Consider the following 18,438-nt stretch of genomic DNA (forward strand, 5'->3'; position numbering starts at 1 on the left):
TAATAGTGAACTACTTCGATTCAAAAATGAATTTAATACGGGTGAAGCATTAGTACATTTTAGCTGTTACCTGAATTTTGTCAGACAAATGTCCTGAAAGCTGAATTTAAAAAGCTAACTCCAGAGATAATCTTGTGTGAAAAAAATTAGCTTAGTGTCTCATTTCTTCTCATACAAGAGACAGCCATGGGAGGTTTAAATTTTGATCAGAAACTCTGCTCTCCAAAATAGATAAAGAAGAAATTGCAGTAAATATTTTCAAAGGTAAGACTTCTGACGGCCACCTCTTCCCACAGAATATCTCCCAGAATTATTACATAATGCCATGTAAGATAGTTACTACATAATACTGTTGTATCTTCACATTTGAAAAACTTAAATTCCTCCTAGAAATATCAACATTACTTGAGAGAAGTACCCAGCAATTTGGCAGAATAAAAACGGGTAAGTACAGCTTCCTTTTCATGATAGATTCATAATATCTTAAGAATCGTTATTTGCCGGGGAGCCTGGGTGGCACAGCAGTTAAGTGTCTGCCTTCGGCTCAGGGCGTGATCCCAGCGTTCTGGGATCGAGCCCCACATCAGGCTCCTCTGCTATGAGCCTGCTTCTTCCTCTCCCACTCCCCCTGCTTGTGTTCCCTCTCTCGCTGGCTGTCTCTATATCTGTCGAATAAATAAATAAAATCTTAAAAAAAAAAAAGAATCGTTATTTGCCGATGTCACATTAATTCTGTGGTTATAAGCATCCACTGTTGCTGTACATGAACTTACAGTCATGGTGGATTCATTTGTGAAGACTGAATCACAGCATAATCTCTCAGAACCCCACGAACAGAATCAGAAGTGTAAACAGTATTTTTCCCCCTAGTGTTTCCCAGAGCCCAGGAAAACCATGGAGAAAGTGGAGTTATATCTGAAAATGCATACATACGTTCACTCTAAGAGCCTTCTGTAAGAGCTAGGTATGGGGAAAGTGCAATGCAGAGGAATTCAAAGGATAGGACGATGTTGATAAAAACCAAATTGAGGGGCGCCTGGGTGGCACAGCGGTTAAGCGTCTGCCTTCGGCTCAGGGCGTGATCCCGGCATTATGGGATAGCCCCACATCAGGCTCCTCCGCTGTGAGCCTGCTTCTTCCTCTCCCATTCCCCCTGCTTGTGTTCCCTCTCTCGCTGGCTGTCTCTATCTCTGTCAAATAAATAAAATCTTAAAAAAAAACAAATTGAGCCAAAATAGAATAATTTTATAAGGCTTTATCTCTAAGTCCTAAAAAGATGACATGAATGATGGTAGGATGCAGCAGGAAAGGATGGACTCTGGCATCAGATAGGTCTAGAGTTGAAACCAGGCTCTGTCCTTCACTAGCTGTGTGACCTTGAGTCACATAATTCTGAATTTTCATTTCCTCATCAGTCAAGTCTTGCTGTAAAGAATAAACAGGATACTGCTATGGACTTCCCACCACACACTGGCAGACAGAAAGCACTCAAGTTCTTTAGCACAACCACGCAAGGGCTACAGATGGAGTGAAGGCTGTAAGAACAATGCCAAGTGAGCAAAGAAGTAGAGAACAATTATTTTAGATTACATGTGCTTGTGCAACAACATACAGAAACAGTAAAGTAGCTCGGTTTTTCAGTGAAAAATCTAGTGGCTAAAGGTGTGTGCTCTGAGCTCTGGCCTCTTAGGTTTGAATGCCAACCTCACCAGTTAGTAACTCTGAGATCTTGGATAAAATCATTAAAAAAAACCTTTGTACTGTATATTGCTTCCTTTATACAATAGGATATATAATGACAGCTATTTCTTAGGATTGTTTTGGAGATTAAAGAAGATGATAAACATCAAGTGATTATACCAGCATATATATATATATACACATATATACATATTTATATATGTATATATATTAAATAAATAAATAAATAAAATAAATGTTAGCTCACATTAGTAAATCAATCCCAAAGTATGCAAGATTATTAGCTAAAGAAAATTTTGATAGTAAGACTAAAAAGGTCACATTTGCTTTATCTACAGCTGATAAACCTATTCAAAGGGATCAGAACCACAAGGTATCAGAAACTCTGCATAGAACTTGGGTGGAACACCCACGATAATTAATCCAATAAATCTGTTTGTATTTATAAAAGACACCTGATATATTTTTAATATATAAAGTAAAATTAAAGTTAAAAATGATGTTCTATTTAAATGACTGATGAAAATCATACAGAATTGAAAAATTCTGTAGCTTTATAAGACTTCAAACTTCTCAGTGAGTTAATACTAGGAGAGATAATACAAAATTGTCAGTATGTGAGACAGAGAAGCCTTTTACGGGTAAGAAAAAAGCAGCACAGCAGTTTACTTGCTGAAGGCTACTAACAAAAGGATATGAGTCTTCTTTCTGATTCATTGGCTAACACATTTCTATACTACTCAGTCATTTCTATAAACCCAAAATATGTGCAAAAGGAACCAAAAGAAATTGTACAACTCTCTAAATGCTTCAGACAATGTATTGGTCTGCTCTGATTGTCTAAGGTGTTTGGGCTTATGGGCTTGGGCTCATGAAGCACACACTACTGAGCCTCGACCTCAATCTGTCCCTTACTGAGTCCGTCATCTTCCTCAACTGACAGCCACTCCTTCACGTTCCTGTCTCACTCCCATTGTGCCTGTCAGGCTCAGAACCTTGGGTAACATCTTCCTTTCCTTTACTCTCTATCTCTTGCATCTGTCCCCACTGCCATCCCCATTACCCTAATTCATGCCTATATTAACACCCACATGCAATAACTTTCTAATTGGATCCCATGACACCAGTCTTTCACCTTTAAAAATGTATCTCCCTAGGGGCCCCTGGGCGGCTCAGTCGGTTGAGCGGTGACTGTTGATTTTGACTCAGATCATGATCTCATGGTCTTGGGATAGAGCCCTGCATGGGGCTCTATGCTCAGCAGGGAGTCTGCTAGATGATTCTCTCTCCCTCTTCCTCTGCCCCTCCCTCTGCTTGCATATGCTTGTGCTCCCTCTCTCTCAAATCAATCAATCAATAAATATCTTTTTAAAAAATGCATCTACCTAAAGTATAGCTCCGGTCATGTAACCCTTTTTCTTAAAAACTTTTAGGGTTCTATGTTGCTTAGACCTTCCAGTGTTTGTGATATGGCCCAACTTTCCTTCACAACTGTACCTCCACTTTTCTGCCTTATAACAGAATCTCCATATACTCTCATACTTCATGCTATTTGCCATTATAGGAATGCTCATGTGTTGTCCCACACTCTGCTTTTCTATGTCTCACCTGCCCTTCAAGGTTCAGTTGAAAATAATACTGCGTTCAGAAAGATGTTTTTTTTAAAATGCATTCATCTATGAGGGAACTAAGCATTTCCCACTTTAATAAAAATTTCTCTTAGTTCTTGATGTTTAAGTCTTATTTATTTCATTCCCCAGGGCAACTTGACCAGTGTGTTGAAGAGTGGGTGATCAATAAACAAGACGTACTGATTAAATTAATGATTATAATAATTAATGGTCATAAGGGATGGGAACAGTTTTTCTTCTGAATCATGAGTACCAAGAAATCGTACGGTCATACTGATATACCTTTGTCTGTTCCAGTTCTGAAGATAAACTTTCCAAACTGCTGAAACTCAAGAAGCGCTCATGGCTGGAACCTGTTTGAAAAAGGTATCTGACCACTGTCTCTTTGTTTGTTTCAAATCGCTCCCACTTTCTTAATGTGACCTAAATTTGAAAAAAAAATAAACATATCATGTTATGAATTATCAACATGTGTCACAAAATATTGTTCACATTTCCATTCATTTGTTAGGGTGTCAACCTCCAGTTAACTCTGTTCAAATTTCACGCAGTTATGCTGAACAAAGATGATCCTAATTAGTCTCCTGTAAGAATTTCATTCCATGTTTAAATTCATCTACAATAAGGAGGGTGTGTAGACTAGCACGCTGAGTTTTCTATCAGCTGTAAAGCCCTAAGAATCTAAGGATATTACTTGAAATGTGCACAAGGGATAAAGGAAAAAAAGAGCTTCCCAGTCTTTTTCAAAAACAGAAAAAATAAAAGGGAGAAACAGAAAGAAGGGGAGTGGGTAGCGAGCAGGTGGCAAGAATTCAAAAACTTTTTAAAAGTGTCAAGATCATGATAAAGCATGAATGTGTGGCTGCTGGACTGCCCAGAAAAGTGCAATGATCCAGTGTTAATTCCTGGATTCAGACAAGTGTGGATTAAAATTCTGGCTTTATCATTGATCACTGCTCTGTGACTTTGGGTAAAGTCCTCCAGCTGTTTCTGTTTAAGCTTCCACACTGGCAAAATGTGCTCATTATAGTACCTATCTCCTGAGGCTGTTGTGATGATTAAAAGAGATAACTCATATCAATACTTCACACAATGCTGGAGCATCAGAGGCGGGAACCAACGTTGGCTCCCATTATGAGATGTAAAGAGATGTGACCTGGAGGTTAACAGGGTTCTAGATTTCTGGTCTCCCACCTGAATGCGGCGTTCCTGCTTCTCCCTGCTGTGCTCCATGTTGTCCAGGGTGCTCTCCAGCTTCCGAAGCTCCTCCCGGCCTTGGCCGGACAGCCCACCTTCTCCCTGCTGAGCCTGCGCTATCTGCTGCTGTACGTCTCTCTTCTTTGCAGAAATCCTCTTTGTCTTTTGCTGGACAACAGATGGGTGTAAATGTTACTCTCGAAGTGGCTAAGCAGGACATAAACACCAACAGTCTAAAAGAGGTACCGAAAGACACAACCTCACTGCACTGTGGGCCCAAACTGTCTTTTAACACTTAATCTGAATAGGGGCACTTGGGTGGCTCAGTCAGTTAAGCATTCGCCTTCAGCTCAGGTCATGATCTCAGAGTCTTGGGATCAAGCCCCCCGCCAGGCTCCCTGCTCAGTGGGCAGTGGGGATTCTGCTTGTCCTTCTCCCTTTTTCCCCACCCCTGCTCATGCTCTTTTTCTCTCTTTCAAATAAATAAATAAATAAAATCTTTAAGAAAAAGGTAATGTGAACAGTTAAAATGGCAATGGGGACTCTAAGTTGGTCAAAATGGGCCTTATTTATCAATATTTTATGTTTTTAATGATAAACAACATAATTAATTTGATATTGGTGTTTTAACTATGTGCAAATTAGACATTTAGCATTTTGTGCAATACTCCAGAAGGAATTTGACAAAACTATTCATCTAACATGATTCTCCCTAAAGAATTGTTTTTGCCTAAAAACATGAAGTCCTAACTCTAATTTTTTTTTATCATTTATGCTGTAAAAATGCTGATATTAAGAGATTTAATTCCTGGGTATATTCAGAATGATAAACCTGCTAAGATATATGGGGAAAGTTGTTTTAAAATAGATATTTTATTGAGGTATAATGTACAAACAATGGTAGACAAATCTCAGGTGTATACCATATGAATTTTCACAAAGTAAACACAGGCATATAACCAAGCACCTGGTCCAAGAACTGTGAAGAGTTTTAAAATGTTAATGTAAATATCTATAATTACATATTTCTCTTTAAATCCAAACACAACTTTTACAATGATTGAGAACAATGTAATACCAAGCATTATTTTTTTTGTACTCACCGTCTTTTTATAATTATTAAATAAATCTGTAAAGCCTAGAGGCTGCTGTTTTACATATACTTTTAATGCCACCTCCGTGTTCATATATTATTATATATAAAATTAGCTAGCATTTTGCTATACATTATGTTAACTAGGATTTTGTCATTAACATATTTTATTTGAATCATACTTCTACTTATATTGAGTTCGGCAAGTAAGTTGGTTAAAATTGTTTATTATCAATACATGTACCAGAATTTCTTCACTTCCAGTTCTAATCCTTCATAAAAGCATACTATCCTGAAAGGTCTGGCACTTCATGTAAGTTATAATTTTCCAAACTGAGAGGTATTCTAAGTTGTAAATTGAAGAGCAGAATTATAACAGAATGACAAGGAACAGTGATCTCAAATATGGAGTATTTTTATCTCTACATTTTCCTTCTCTGTTATGAAAAGGATAACTGAGCAAGTTTTATGAAGGATTTCATAGCTAAATCAAATTTTTCTCCATAATATTCCTTGAACTTTTTGATGTCATCAAATCACTCAGGCTGAGAATTTATCTTACAGGCTCTTCTGAAATCGTTAATATTTAACAGAGAACAGAGGTGCCAAAATTTTTTTAACCATTCACCTGGACCCCCATTTTCCTGACCCCCTCACCCCCACCCCTTACCTTTACCTTTGTCCTTACTCTCAGACATACAGGTCTCTTCACCTCCCTGGTTCTGTCAGTGACTAACAAACTTTGCATAAGTGCCCTGGATAAAGGGCATCCTACCTGGTGATGAAGAAGTAACTGCTGTGCTTCAAACAGATTTTCGGCGTCCAGAATCTTCTCAGCCTGCTCCTGGACTTCTTTAGAGCCAGAAATTAAGTCTTCAAGGGAACTTTTCACTATTTCTTTGTACTGGACACAGTCCCCAAAGTTGCTTAACATCTTTTCAACCTAGATTTTCATGAAAAAATTATAACTCATATGATGCTCATGTAATCTTGAATATTCTAAGAATATGTGCAAAGTCCATCTCCGTAACTTGAAATATATACACAGATCTCTTTTATTTTTTCTTATGTTTTTGAGGTTTATTTAGTTATTATTAAACTGCATAGCCATTTATGGGAATTGAAGCCTCATCGGATACGGCCCTCTTTGCCCACTCAACCTGGCAGTCAGGGCAGGATAGTGATAGTGAAAGTGGTTACATTTTATGTTTTATTTCCTGGATCCCTGTAATGACAGTCCCATGACTAAAATCCAATCATAAATTATAAAATTATAAAAATGCGTTATAAGAAAGCTAAGTCCACCCTATTTAAAGTAAGGAAAAAAATTGTAGAGGGGAACAAATGAAAAGAATAAAGAGTATTTGTTGAAAATGTACTTCCAATATTTTTACATAAAACATAATATAATTGCTAATTTTGTGGTTCTTTGGTGAATTCTTTTCCCTGAATTTTCAGCTTCCTTTTCTGTCTCATTTCTGCCTCCTCTAGTGCAGGGTGACCACCATCTTTTGTTTTCAAAGTCTATCGCTCTCCATCTTCACTACGATCATCATTTTCACATAGCACGTCATTTGTGTTCCACAGAAGCCTTTCAGATTCTCCATTCTTATCCCATCCTTTTCTTTGACCCTCTTCTCTGAGCTTGTCCCAGGGGCGTGAGTGTGCTATTCTCCAAACAGTAAGAAGACCACCGAATGAAAATCACAAACTCCAGATCTCAGTAAATCACAGCTTTCATTGACTCATCATTACATACTGCCAGTCTATCCACAGCCTCATTTTCTTATAGTGGACAACTGCAAACACTTTGTGTTCAACATTAATTTAAATATTAAATGGATTATAATCAAAGGATGGACTGAATGTGTCAAATCCATCTTTTAATATAAATCCTTACATGAACAAAATGAATGTTTTCCCTTCCTCTTTCTTTGGTTTTACTAATGATTGAGTAGCATAGAAGGGTATGAATATAAACTATGAAGTTTAAGGTAGATAGGTGTGCAAAGACTTCCTGTCTGTATTTGTTAGGGGCAGATTTTTGCTACAAGTCCTATGGACAGTGTCATGAGAGTACTTGGAAGATAAAGTAAATAAATGGTTTTGGTCAAGTGTTAGGGAGACTAATAATTTCTAATTTTAAAGGCTGACAAAGTGTTTTATGTGTGTGTGGGCGGGGGAGGAACAAAATATAAACTCATCTATCAATGTGACTAAACCTATTTGTTAAGTCTTGGATCAAAGATCACCTGCACGTATATTTACTTTTTAAAACTATAATCCTTACTTTTCGTCTTACCTTCTTGATCAAAGAAAGAGTACAGGAGAATGATGTCAGAATTCTACTTAAAGTATGGTAGTGGCTATACTACCTGGACTATTGCTATGAAAGATGGATATCAAAAGGTTGGAATAACTCCTGTTCCAAAATTTGATTAATCCTATTACTATTTTCAATTTGTCAAAAATTCTTAAGAAAATGGACACATAATATCAAAATTCACACATAAAACTAAAATCACAAGCAGTTCAGAGTATTTTTGGCTTATGTAAATTCTGCTAGAGTCTTAAGTGGATCTACATGCATTCAAAATATAAAAGGTTAATTAACCAAACTGTTAGATTAGGGACATCTCTAGAAGATTCTAAATCTTCAGAATCATGGAAGCTTAAGTCACTTAGATGATCATTTTTCCATGCAAGTTCATAAATGACTTCAAGAAATAATGATGGCTATCTATTCAACTTTCCATTCTTACATTATCGTCCCATGCACAAATTCATTAGACAGGCATGACAACCTGGTTGGTAAAAAATGTTCTCGCCGAGGGTAGAGGGGCCCTACTAGAAATGAAGTAAATAGGTTTGTGTATTTTAATCCATAGAGGAATATAAACACTGAAATATATATCAAGAAGTTTAAGTCTTGCATAAAACAGATTTTACTGGTCTGCTAACATTGAATATTTTATTATTACCAACTACTGGTTATTGAGCATTCACTCTCAGGCACTATATTCTAAGTGCTTTACATATATTATTGCATTTTAGGGGTAAGTTTTTCTAGCTTTGTTTTATAAGTAAGAAAGTCAAGGCCCAGAGATGTTAAGTGACAAGCCCAAGATTACACAGGAAGTGGGCTATCAGAGTTAAACTTTAACTCTGGGTTTATTTGACTCCCAAGCCTACGTTCTTAACCTCATAATATACCTTCAACTGACCATGAAACAATGCTTTTAGTAAGAGTAAAAAGTGTGGATCTGGTAAGCTTTGTACTTTAAATATAGGTTGTTACTCTGAACCAACACATCCAATAATGGCATGGACCATAATTCAAATATCTTCCCCACCAATCTTCATATGAGTAAGTATCTTAACTATTGTATTTGAAATACACTTTCTTTATATAATTGCTTCTTAAATCACAACCAAAAGAAACAGAACCCACCAGACTCCTCACCCAAAACTATCTATTTAGAGTATGAGTAAATAGTATACCTCTGACAACAAAGCCACAAGAGCCTTGAAAGAACTAGATAATTTTGCCAGCTCATCTCCTTGCTTTTGGGCTTCATTCTCAGAAGAAACTTCAATTAAAATTTTAAGTCTGGATTTCAGCCAGTTGAGAGTCTCACCCTTTGTGGTAACACCATTTCTGATCTCCTGGAATGAAGAGAATACATTGTGAATTAAGAAAGGACTCAGACTAAGAAAGTTCATACGGTGGATGTAGGAGAGCCATTCAATCATCAGTAGAGTGCCTGCTTATTTTACCTTTTGTTCACACCTTTAAAAAAAGTCCACAAGTGCTAGAAAAAAATATTTCTCCAGTGCCAATACCTGAATGTAAAATCAATACTCTCTATATCAAAAAGCTAACTAGATGGTTAGTTCATAATTAGATGGTTAGATATTTACAGGTATTCCCTTGATCACAAATAAAGACGCCTCTAAAAGTACTGTAGAAGAAAATGGGATACCAAAATTGGGAACTATAACATATATTATCTTCTTTTATCTGGAAGGAACATGGTATTTTTAGAAAAAAAAGGTTGAAAGAGTCCTTTTTTTTGGTGAGTGGATTTCTTTTTGTTTGAAGATTTTAGTTGTTGAATATTATTATGGATGCCCTAAAAACTGATCTTAACTTTATTAACTTATATTTTATGCCTCTTTTTTGTTAGCTTTGGGAAGTCAATAACCCACATAGTAGATGTGCAAGCAGGAGCACAACTCTAATGTAGGAAGGGAGGGCATACTGACCAGGACAATGCCAGAAAGATTCTGGGGCCTCAGCCCTTGTAAGGTCTGGGAACTGTGGGAATGCTGACTGGGGCAACCTCTTCCTCCTGCACACGTGCTGGGAAGCATGAGGAAACCATGCAGGCTGCTGCAGAGGATCTTAGAGGGTGAATTCACACCCACAGAAAATGACTGGTTCCAGAACCAAGTGATCTCTTCAATTCAAAATGTGGGTGGTTTTTGGTTTTTGGTTTTTTGGTTTGTAATATAACAGCAACCAATGGCAAATATAAATATCTTTCTATAGGTATAGCATGATGTCATTGAGCATCCCATCTCTTTAATGGGATTATATATTTAAGAGAAAAACATGAAACTCAAGAGGCTAGGAATAGAAAGGAAATACATTCTTAATAACAGCAACTATGTGACTTGCAAGAGTACAAAATGCTGAAAGACAAGAATTTTTGCAACGGCGTGTCTACAAAAAAGAGCAGAGTCACGCTAAGAAGGAAAGAGTTGCTGTGTGTCATTCACAGAATGTGAACTGGGTTCAGGCTTGAGGTTCTGTCACCTGGCGAGGTTTATCAGGCTGTACCCAAGCTCACAGAGCTGATCAATCCAGACCGAACGTGACATAGAAATGAGACTTAGAGACCTTGCCCAATTCTGTGATCTGGCTTTTGAATGGCTGAAAATGTATAAAAAGCTACAGTGTTCTTGTTTTCCATGACAATTCTTAAATCTCTGCTGTGTTGTATGCCCATGTGTGCAGTTTTCCTCTCAGGATTTTCCATTAGCTAAAGATGTATGAGAGGTACCACTAAGCATGACTAAATTTCCAAGCTAACAATGATTCAACAGGGAAAATCCCCTATTCTTCTCCCCAGTAACACAAGGAGACTTATTCTTAAGACAGTTTTTCAGTAATTTAATTTTTTTACAGAAAGAAAAAGAATACATCAGTTCATCAGGTTGTCTACCATTAATTTTTTTATTAATGAAAAGTATGGCCCAGAACTAACCTCCACAGCACGTTTAACCTCTCCGTGGTTAGTAGTATCGAAGGGGTCACTCTTAAACCCTTTCAATTGTGTCTCCTTTGCAGATATCCAAGATGAGAACTCAGAAATTCTGAAATAACAAAAGTATTCTCTTATTAAGGGGAGACAATATCCCAGTGGTTAAAATACATTTTCTATTTTGAATTTATTCATGGAAATTTAACAATCAACTGATTAGCAAGTCAATTAACAGATTTTCTGGAAACTGTTCCTTTAACATGAAGCTCAGAGAAGGGGTGGCTGCCTCTGAGCTGTCACTTGGAGGAAAGAAAAAGCAGAGCAGATGGAGCTCAGCTCAGGAAAAAGGTATGTTTCCAGGGCCTGACCACCTGGGAGTGTAGGAGGCACCACCTGAGGTCTGGCCTCATCTTCTCCACCAGACTGAGACAGAAACCCAGAGGTAGAAATTCCTCTCTGGGGATATGAGGAAATAGGGGAGAAAGGAACTGCCCAATGTGCTTCAAAGAGGTAACATCTGGGTCCTTTGGAAATAAAGTGCTTCACCCTGTTTCTGACTGAAACCCATTTTTTTTAAATTAAGCGTTTTTATATTAAGAGCATGGGCAAGATCACACAATCTGATTTTCTTTATTGCTTACAGAGGAAACACACATCGCCTCTTGTCATGCAGTGATCTCTGAATTAGCAAGTATTAGGACAGACCATGTCCATCTCTGGAAGCAGTTCCACAACTACCTGCTCGTGTAGTCCTTCCACTTGTCTGGGTCTCCCACGAGCTTCATGTAGGTCGTATCAATGGCAGCTCTGAGCTCTTTGAGAGTCGCGTGACAGGTTTCAGGTGTGTTCCTTACTGGGTCCCGGACTGGGAGTTTCAGACACAGCTCTTCAATAAGCTGTAACCTTTTCTCACAAAGATGATGAGGACCTTTGTCACTGAAGAAAACCTAATGAGCAATAAACGTTTATATAATCCCTGTGAGAATCCATACAATACTTTCATATTTTCATAGAAGATTCCCATTTAGTCTAGTATACAGTAATTAAGCTATTTAGTGTTTTCAGACCCAAACCCAAGTATCAGCTATATATCTTTTAGGTAACGATGTGACTTTGCATGCCTGCACTTGGGGCATGTGAGACGTACCCTGTGCTCCTTAATGATCTTTTCACTGCCTTCCTGGGGCACCAGCTTGGTCTCTCGATCCAGCTCAGTTCTGCATTCTTCTACAGAAGCTAAGAATCTATTCTTCTCCACATCAATCTTCAGATGAAGCAAATGATATGGGGCTTCTCCTTGAAGATCCTACATTCCATAGGAAGATTCAAAAAAATATGATACCATTCCTGATTATACACATTTTCAACTGGAGTGGCAAAAACCATAAAATATTCCCTTTGGGGCCAATGTGATTTAATCACTATTGTCTGCACCTGCTTTGTACTTTTTTAAATATTGGGACTGCAATGAATTCTTTCAGACTGCAGGGTCAGATTTTTCACAGTAATTATTCTATTTACTCTTTACTATAGCTCTACACAGTATTAATATTCTTATTTTACAGATTAGACCACTGAGGCTCAGGCATAAGTAGAAAAGCTAGATTTGAATCTAAATTTATACATGCACTGATTCTACACACCCTCTCCCCTGCATATGTCCCTTTTAATTTTGTCAACGACCCCGTGAGGTAGGAACACATTCATACTCACTACACAAAGGGCAAAGAGAAAACTATTAGTAAAGAAGCCAGGATCAAACAGCCCATGCCTTTGACCACCTGCCTTGTCCTTTTTCCTTGAGAAAACAAGCCAGCAAGCAGTGTGTAAACATGAAATGTTTTATGTTCTTTTTTGATATAAGCATAAGCTACATCATTACCTTTAGTCCTACAATTTACTAATTTTAGCCAGCTTGTATCCTATGGCATTTGAAAGGTTACTTTTAAAATAAAATACTAAGATAACTGATGAGAAAATGATTGGGGGCTATGAAAACACTAAAACAGATTATAAACTAGAGGGTTTAATGTTTGGGTGTTTAAGTAAAATAAACACAGCTTTTCATTAGAATCTCTATTCCATAATACATTTAGGATATGTTAAGCTTTAAAGATACCTTAAAAAGCTTGGGTTTCTTTAAGAATCTTTTTTTAATTTTCAAATTTAGCAAGTAAACAAAATATGTCCTTAACTGTGTTTTTCCTGTGCTTGGGGCTGATTTTTTGGCCTATGTTATTGAGATGAAAAAAAAAAAATCGAGAGAATAACAAAAGCTGATGGAGAGCGTTTTAGCTTCCTACCCTCCACACCCCATGACTTCTTCATATAATACACATGAAGCTCGCCACTCACTATTACCCTGTGATAGCACTCATTCACCTGCTGCTAGAGCAGGCTTCCTCCAGCCTGGCTTGAGGAAGACAGCCTTGGGTGGGTCTCCATTACACTGTAGCTGCTCCCCTGGCATGCAGATTCTAGAGTCAGCTTCGTTATGACAAGCCCAGTATGGGGCACTCAAGTTAGACAAGCCACGTGAATCCCTACATCTCCCACCTGGGTGCTGCCCTGCTGTCTCTCTTCCAGGTGCTGTTACCCCCCCACCTCCCCCAGATCTCTGCTTCTTCTTTAAAGTCCTAGCTCAAAACTAGTTACTTGATTCACTCCTTTCCACTCTCCAAGTGGGCCCACGTCTGTCTTCCAAAGCATTTGTAAGTATAACCTATACTTTTGGGGGCTTACTATATATTATACTTTCATTATCTGCAACTAATTATCTCCCCTACTGGACTCTAAACTCTTTGGAGAAATGGACTGTGCTTTGTTCATCCCTGAGTCCTTAACCAATAAATATTTGTATTTATATAATTTTTTAGATCATAACACTCTAAACCAGACAGTAAAATCCTTGAAAACAGCAAAATGTATCTAATGTAATTTACTTAGATGACAAGAGTTTACTAAATGTTACCAAGGAAGTAAAATGCCCTTGTCATTCCTACCCCCAAAAATACTCAGGAAAAGAAAAAGAGCACACTTTAAAATCGATGCTACTAAGAAATAAGAAAAACAAAATTGTATCATATTTTATCATTGTTTTATTCAAGTTGTTTTTAAATGGGAGACCTAGCTGTGGTGATTTTCCATGAATTTCTACATTTCTCTTACAATTGAACCTTGACACCCTCATGCTCTCTCCCATCACGCTTGACACCTACTTATGTGTGTGTTCTCATTATGTCCTGACTCACCTTCCACTGTTTATGGAGCTTTCTAACGGCTTCCTGCAGGCCCTGCTGTTCCTGCTCGGGGAGAATGTCGGTGAGCTCGTCGCAAGCTTTCAGGAAAGCATTGAGCACTCTCTGATCCAGCTGACTGAAAAACTCCTGGCATGGAGAGGGAGAAGTGGTTAAGAGTGTCGGGCAGAATAAAAGGCAGCATCAGACACTATACAGTTAAGCAGTCACGCCTCTCCACAAGCCCCTCAGCCAGCTGCTGCCCTCTTCAAACCTTCCTGGCAACTACTCTCTTTTTTTCAGGAATGAACTATAATTATCTATAGTTATGAGTCAGAAGCCACCACATCTGAAATTCAACTAGTGCTTTTCATTTTTTAGAAAAAAAAAATCTTTGCAGTTTTCAAATTTGGTAGAATATTCTGGAATGCCAAGGGGCTTAAACCTTGATTCCACAGTAATAGAGTTTTCATTCCTCTTTGGTAAAATCAGAAAAGCAGAGCAGAAGCTAGCATTTAGCCTTACAATTCCTCATAACCTAATTGCAATGTGTTTCAGGCCCTGCTGGATCATTATGAGCTGTTTCCACATTGAGACAAGTACACACATGACCCCACATGCTATGCACAGAATTGTGCCCCCCCACTATTTGCCCAAATTTATATGTTGAATCCCTAACCCCCAATGTGATGAAATTTGCAGATAAGGCTGTTGGGGTAATTAGGTTAGATGAGGTCACAGGGGTGGGTCCCTCATGACGGAATTATTGCCCCTATAACAACAGACATCGAAGATCTTGCTCCCTATGTATCTCTGCCTTATGAGAACACAGTGAGAAGGTGACCATCCACGAGCCAGGAACAGAGTCCTCACCAAACCCCACCAAGCTAGTACTCTGATCTCAGACCTAGAGTCTCCAGAACTGTGAGAAAACAGATGCCTGTTGCTTAAGACACACAGTCTGTGTACATTTTTATGGCAGACCAAACAGACCCATACAGCACATGTGCACCTATATGCATGACCAAGTCTCACACAGACTCAGGAGTATATATGCAGAGATATTTTGAGACAACAGTGGTTCAAAATAGAAAGGGCCACACTGCAGCAGATGTATCAGCTGAAGAAGACGGTGAGTGGTCACAGACAGCAACCCTAAGTTCAGTCGGCTGCATCACAAATACACGGCAGTCGTCGTCTGACAGTGTGGTTTATACCAATATCCACTGAAACTTCAGGAAACATAACTCAAAACACATGTTCTCAGAGGGCCCATCATCTCCATCTAGCATTTAAGAGATTACGAACATTTTCAACACCAATATGATGTAAATGAGTATGATTAACAGGAAGATGACTTCACAATAGGACCTGTTGTCGATCAGCTACTGAACTTCAAGTGACATGGTGTTCACACTTCGATATGGTGGATTCATGAAATTAGCACAGAGACTTAGCCATCCGCCTAAAATCATCTCTTAAAAAGAGTATGTTGGTTATGTAAGAATTTCTCAGTGAAACAGTTCAGGAGAGCTTGAACTATATATCCAACAACTCTCTTCCACTTCAGGGACTTAAGAATGGCCAATGATAATGCAGCTCATCAATTGCTCCTGAAGTTGTTTTTGCTGCTGCCATTTTTTGGGTCTAACAACCTAAAGTGTTTCTGCCTTCCTAACTCACTTCTTCCTCCCCCCTGCCTCAAAAACTTAGTATTAGAATAGAATGTTCTTTTTATTTTTCATTCAAGGTCACTTGTCCACGTCCTCAGGTCAAGTGCCTCATGAGGGACAAACTCACGGTATGTCTCTTCAGGAGGTCTTCTGGGTTTCCCTTTTCCTCCAGGCCCTCCTGAGCGATCCGCAGCACCTTCTCCAACTCTGCTCGAGACTCCTCAAATTTCTTCATCAAGCGACTGTTGGTTTCCACATGTTTCTTCCAGTCTCCAATTTTCTTCACCATGTTCTTAATTTAAAAAATAATGCCAATGTGATGCTGCTTTCTCATTACTGAAAGCATCATTTTGTTAAACAGTATTGTTTCTTCAAAAAAAACACTTGGAAGGAATACATTTCATTATGATGAGAGTAATCGACTTCTTTTGATATTAATGAATACAAGAAAAAGAAGAAGTAAAATGATTGGTTCCAAACCTCAGTAGGTGAGGCATTTAGCAAGAGGGAAAGCATGAAACGTGATGATTACATGTCCTCATTCTTTGTATTTTCCCTGGCTCACATCTCTGTAGCAAGGAGAAAGCTTACCTGGAAAGCACCATGGGCATCCGCAATCTGTCTGTGCAGCTTTGTCTGATCAAAATGCTTTAAGACACTACTCAAGGTCACGAACTTTTGAACATTTTGACTGCCTTTCTCAATTTGTGTCATGGTTTTCTTACAGCTCTCTTGACAAGCTGACAGTTCCTACAGAGAAAGGAAGCCCACAGCAATAGTATTTAAAAGGGTGAGAAAGAGAAGGAAAGAGAATAACCATTACAAAACAATAAGAACAACATTATATGGCTTTTAGGCTTTTAGTCAGCTGTAAGTAAAATCTAAAGTACAGAGAAGTGTTTCTTTTCATTGAGAAGAGCTCAATTTTAAGCAATCACTGAAGTCAGTGCTTTTTACATAAGGCATTTAAATGTCACATTGAGTTTTTTGAGATTTTTTTAATTTCATGGCTGTGTTATTAACATTAAGAAAACGAAAGGCCATCAAAATTGTTATTTGCCTGCAATGTGTCCAACTCACAGGCCTATGATTTACTGAGAGAACAATCACAAAATCAATCCACATATGAGGTTTTAATCTGACTAAATAAATTTAATACCAATGCACATAACTGAAAGAGCTGCAGCAAATTATATATCATTTGTGTATTCCAAAATGTACATTTGAGTTCCTAAGGTTCATAAGCTGTCAACCTCATTAACAAAATGGTGGCCCCCAGATCCTAACCACAAAAGGCAGCAGACTGGTGGGTGTGGGAGGACTTGCAGTTGTCACACATTCGCGGGATGAGAAACCATGGTGACCCAGGCCCTTCCACCTCTGCTTAGTAACCTGGCATCATAGCGGCTTCTACAATTGGCAGCATGGAAATTAACCAGCCCAGCCCAAGGCCAACAATCATTTTTTGACTTGAAGCCACACTATTTGCATTTCAACATCCCCAACAGCTTTGGAAAAGTATTTCAAACTGCTCATTTGGATACCAGCTTTGGTAATCTAGAGGCAAATATTACGACCAAGGTTTTGTTTGTTTGTTTTGGCAAAACAAAGTAAGGACATATTTTCCCTTTTGAAGATTTAGGACATAAAAGAGTAATAAATGTTAGAGATATATTATTAAATATTATTGTTATTTTAAAATATCAAATGTTATTTTAATTGTGGAAGGATTCTTTGACAGCAATTTATAGCAATTTGAGAATATGAGAAATGGCACTATGACTCAAAGTGAAAGACAATCTTTATCCAATATGATGAGAACCCACTAGCATAGGGTTTGGCGGTATAATCATTGTGGCTTTACTATCAATAATAATGATAATAGTAATAAAAATTGCTACCAGTTATAGAGTACATATTATGTGTCACTATGTGCCAGTTACATTATGGAATATATAACGTAATCTCCACAATAAGCCCTCAGCTTAGGTATTATCACCTGCATTTTAAGGTGAGGAAATAAAAGCTAATCAAGGCTTTGTACTTTGTTATATCAGATCTAAGATCTGAACACCTGTCTGAATCACTTCAGATACTCTCTGCTCTTTCTGCTAAGTGATGCCGTCTTTCTTCCAGGAATCTGTTTCAGTGGATGCAGTGGTAAACCATTTGCTCATTAAGTTTCGGGCTCCTCTGATGGATAGGGTCATTTATAATAAACCACCTAAATAAGTCAATTAACTGCAAGAGTGGGAAGTTGTTCTGCATAGAGAGATCTGCTTAGTAAAAATGAGAAGAAGAAAAATGATTATCACTCCAAACACATTTCCAGAATTTTATGATTGTATAATCAGACTTAATCTTAGAGGCAAAGAAAAGATCTCATAAGACACAGATTATAGACACTGGATAAAAACAGAATGCAACTATTTGCTTTTATATATATCTAAATATCTAAAATTTAACATTCATTTATAAAAATGTCCTTTCTATATGTTTATGTAGATAGATACAATTTTTATTTTATCGTTAATGCACAGGGGTTTCATCTTTGGACCGATGTTATTTTTGTTTTGAGATGGCAGTATTATTCTACTTTTTTAAAAGATTCTATTTATTTATTTATTTGAGAGAGAGGAG

The 18,438-nt window shown here is 37.8% G+C and overlaps 1 protein-coding gene across 13 annotated transcripts in view; it reads right to left on the reverse strand.

Moving 5' to 3' along the window:
• SYNE1 (spectrin repeat containing nuclear envelope protein 1) overlaps nt 1-18,438 on the reverse strand; it is a 437,003-nt gene that overhangs the window by 267,060 nt on the left and 151,505 nt on the right. For all 13 annotated transcript variants that reach the window (XM_034669323.1, XM_034669329.1, XM_034669326.1 and 10 more), the window contains 10 exons: nt 16,390-16,548; nt 15,926-16,090; nt 14,141-14,275; nt 12,037-12,195; nt 11,628-11,836; nt 10,893-11,001; nt 9,124-9,288; nt 6,398-6,565; nt 4,527-4,697; nt 3,615-3,755 (listed from right to left, as the gene is read on the reverse strand). In XM_034669323.1, coding sequence (XP_034525214.1) covers nt 3,615-3,755; nt 4,527-4,697; nt 6,398-6,565; nt 9,124-9,288; nt 10,893-11,001; nt 11,628-11,836; nt 12,037-12,195; nt 14,141-14,275; nt 15,926-16,090; nt 16,390-16,548 — 1,581 coding nt within the window. The remainder of the gene's footprint in view (nt 1-3,614; nt 3,756-4,526; nt 4,698-6,397; nt 6,566-9,123; nt 9,289-10,892; nt 11,002-11,627; nt 11,837-12,036; nt 12,196-14,140; nt 14,276-15,925; nt 16,091-16,389; nt 16,549-18,438) is intronic.

Source organism: Ailuropoda melanoleuca, chromosome 10 (genome assembly GCF_002007445.2).
Source record: "Ailuropoda melanoleuca isolate Jingjing chromosome 10, ASM200744v2, whole genome shotgun sequence".
NCBI classification, from domain to species: Eukaryota; Metazoa; Chordata; class Mammalia; order Carnivora; family Ursidae; genus Ailuropoda; species Ailuropoda melanoleuca.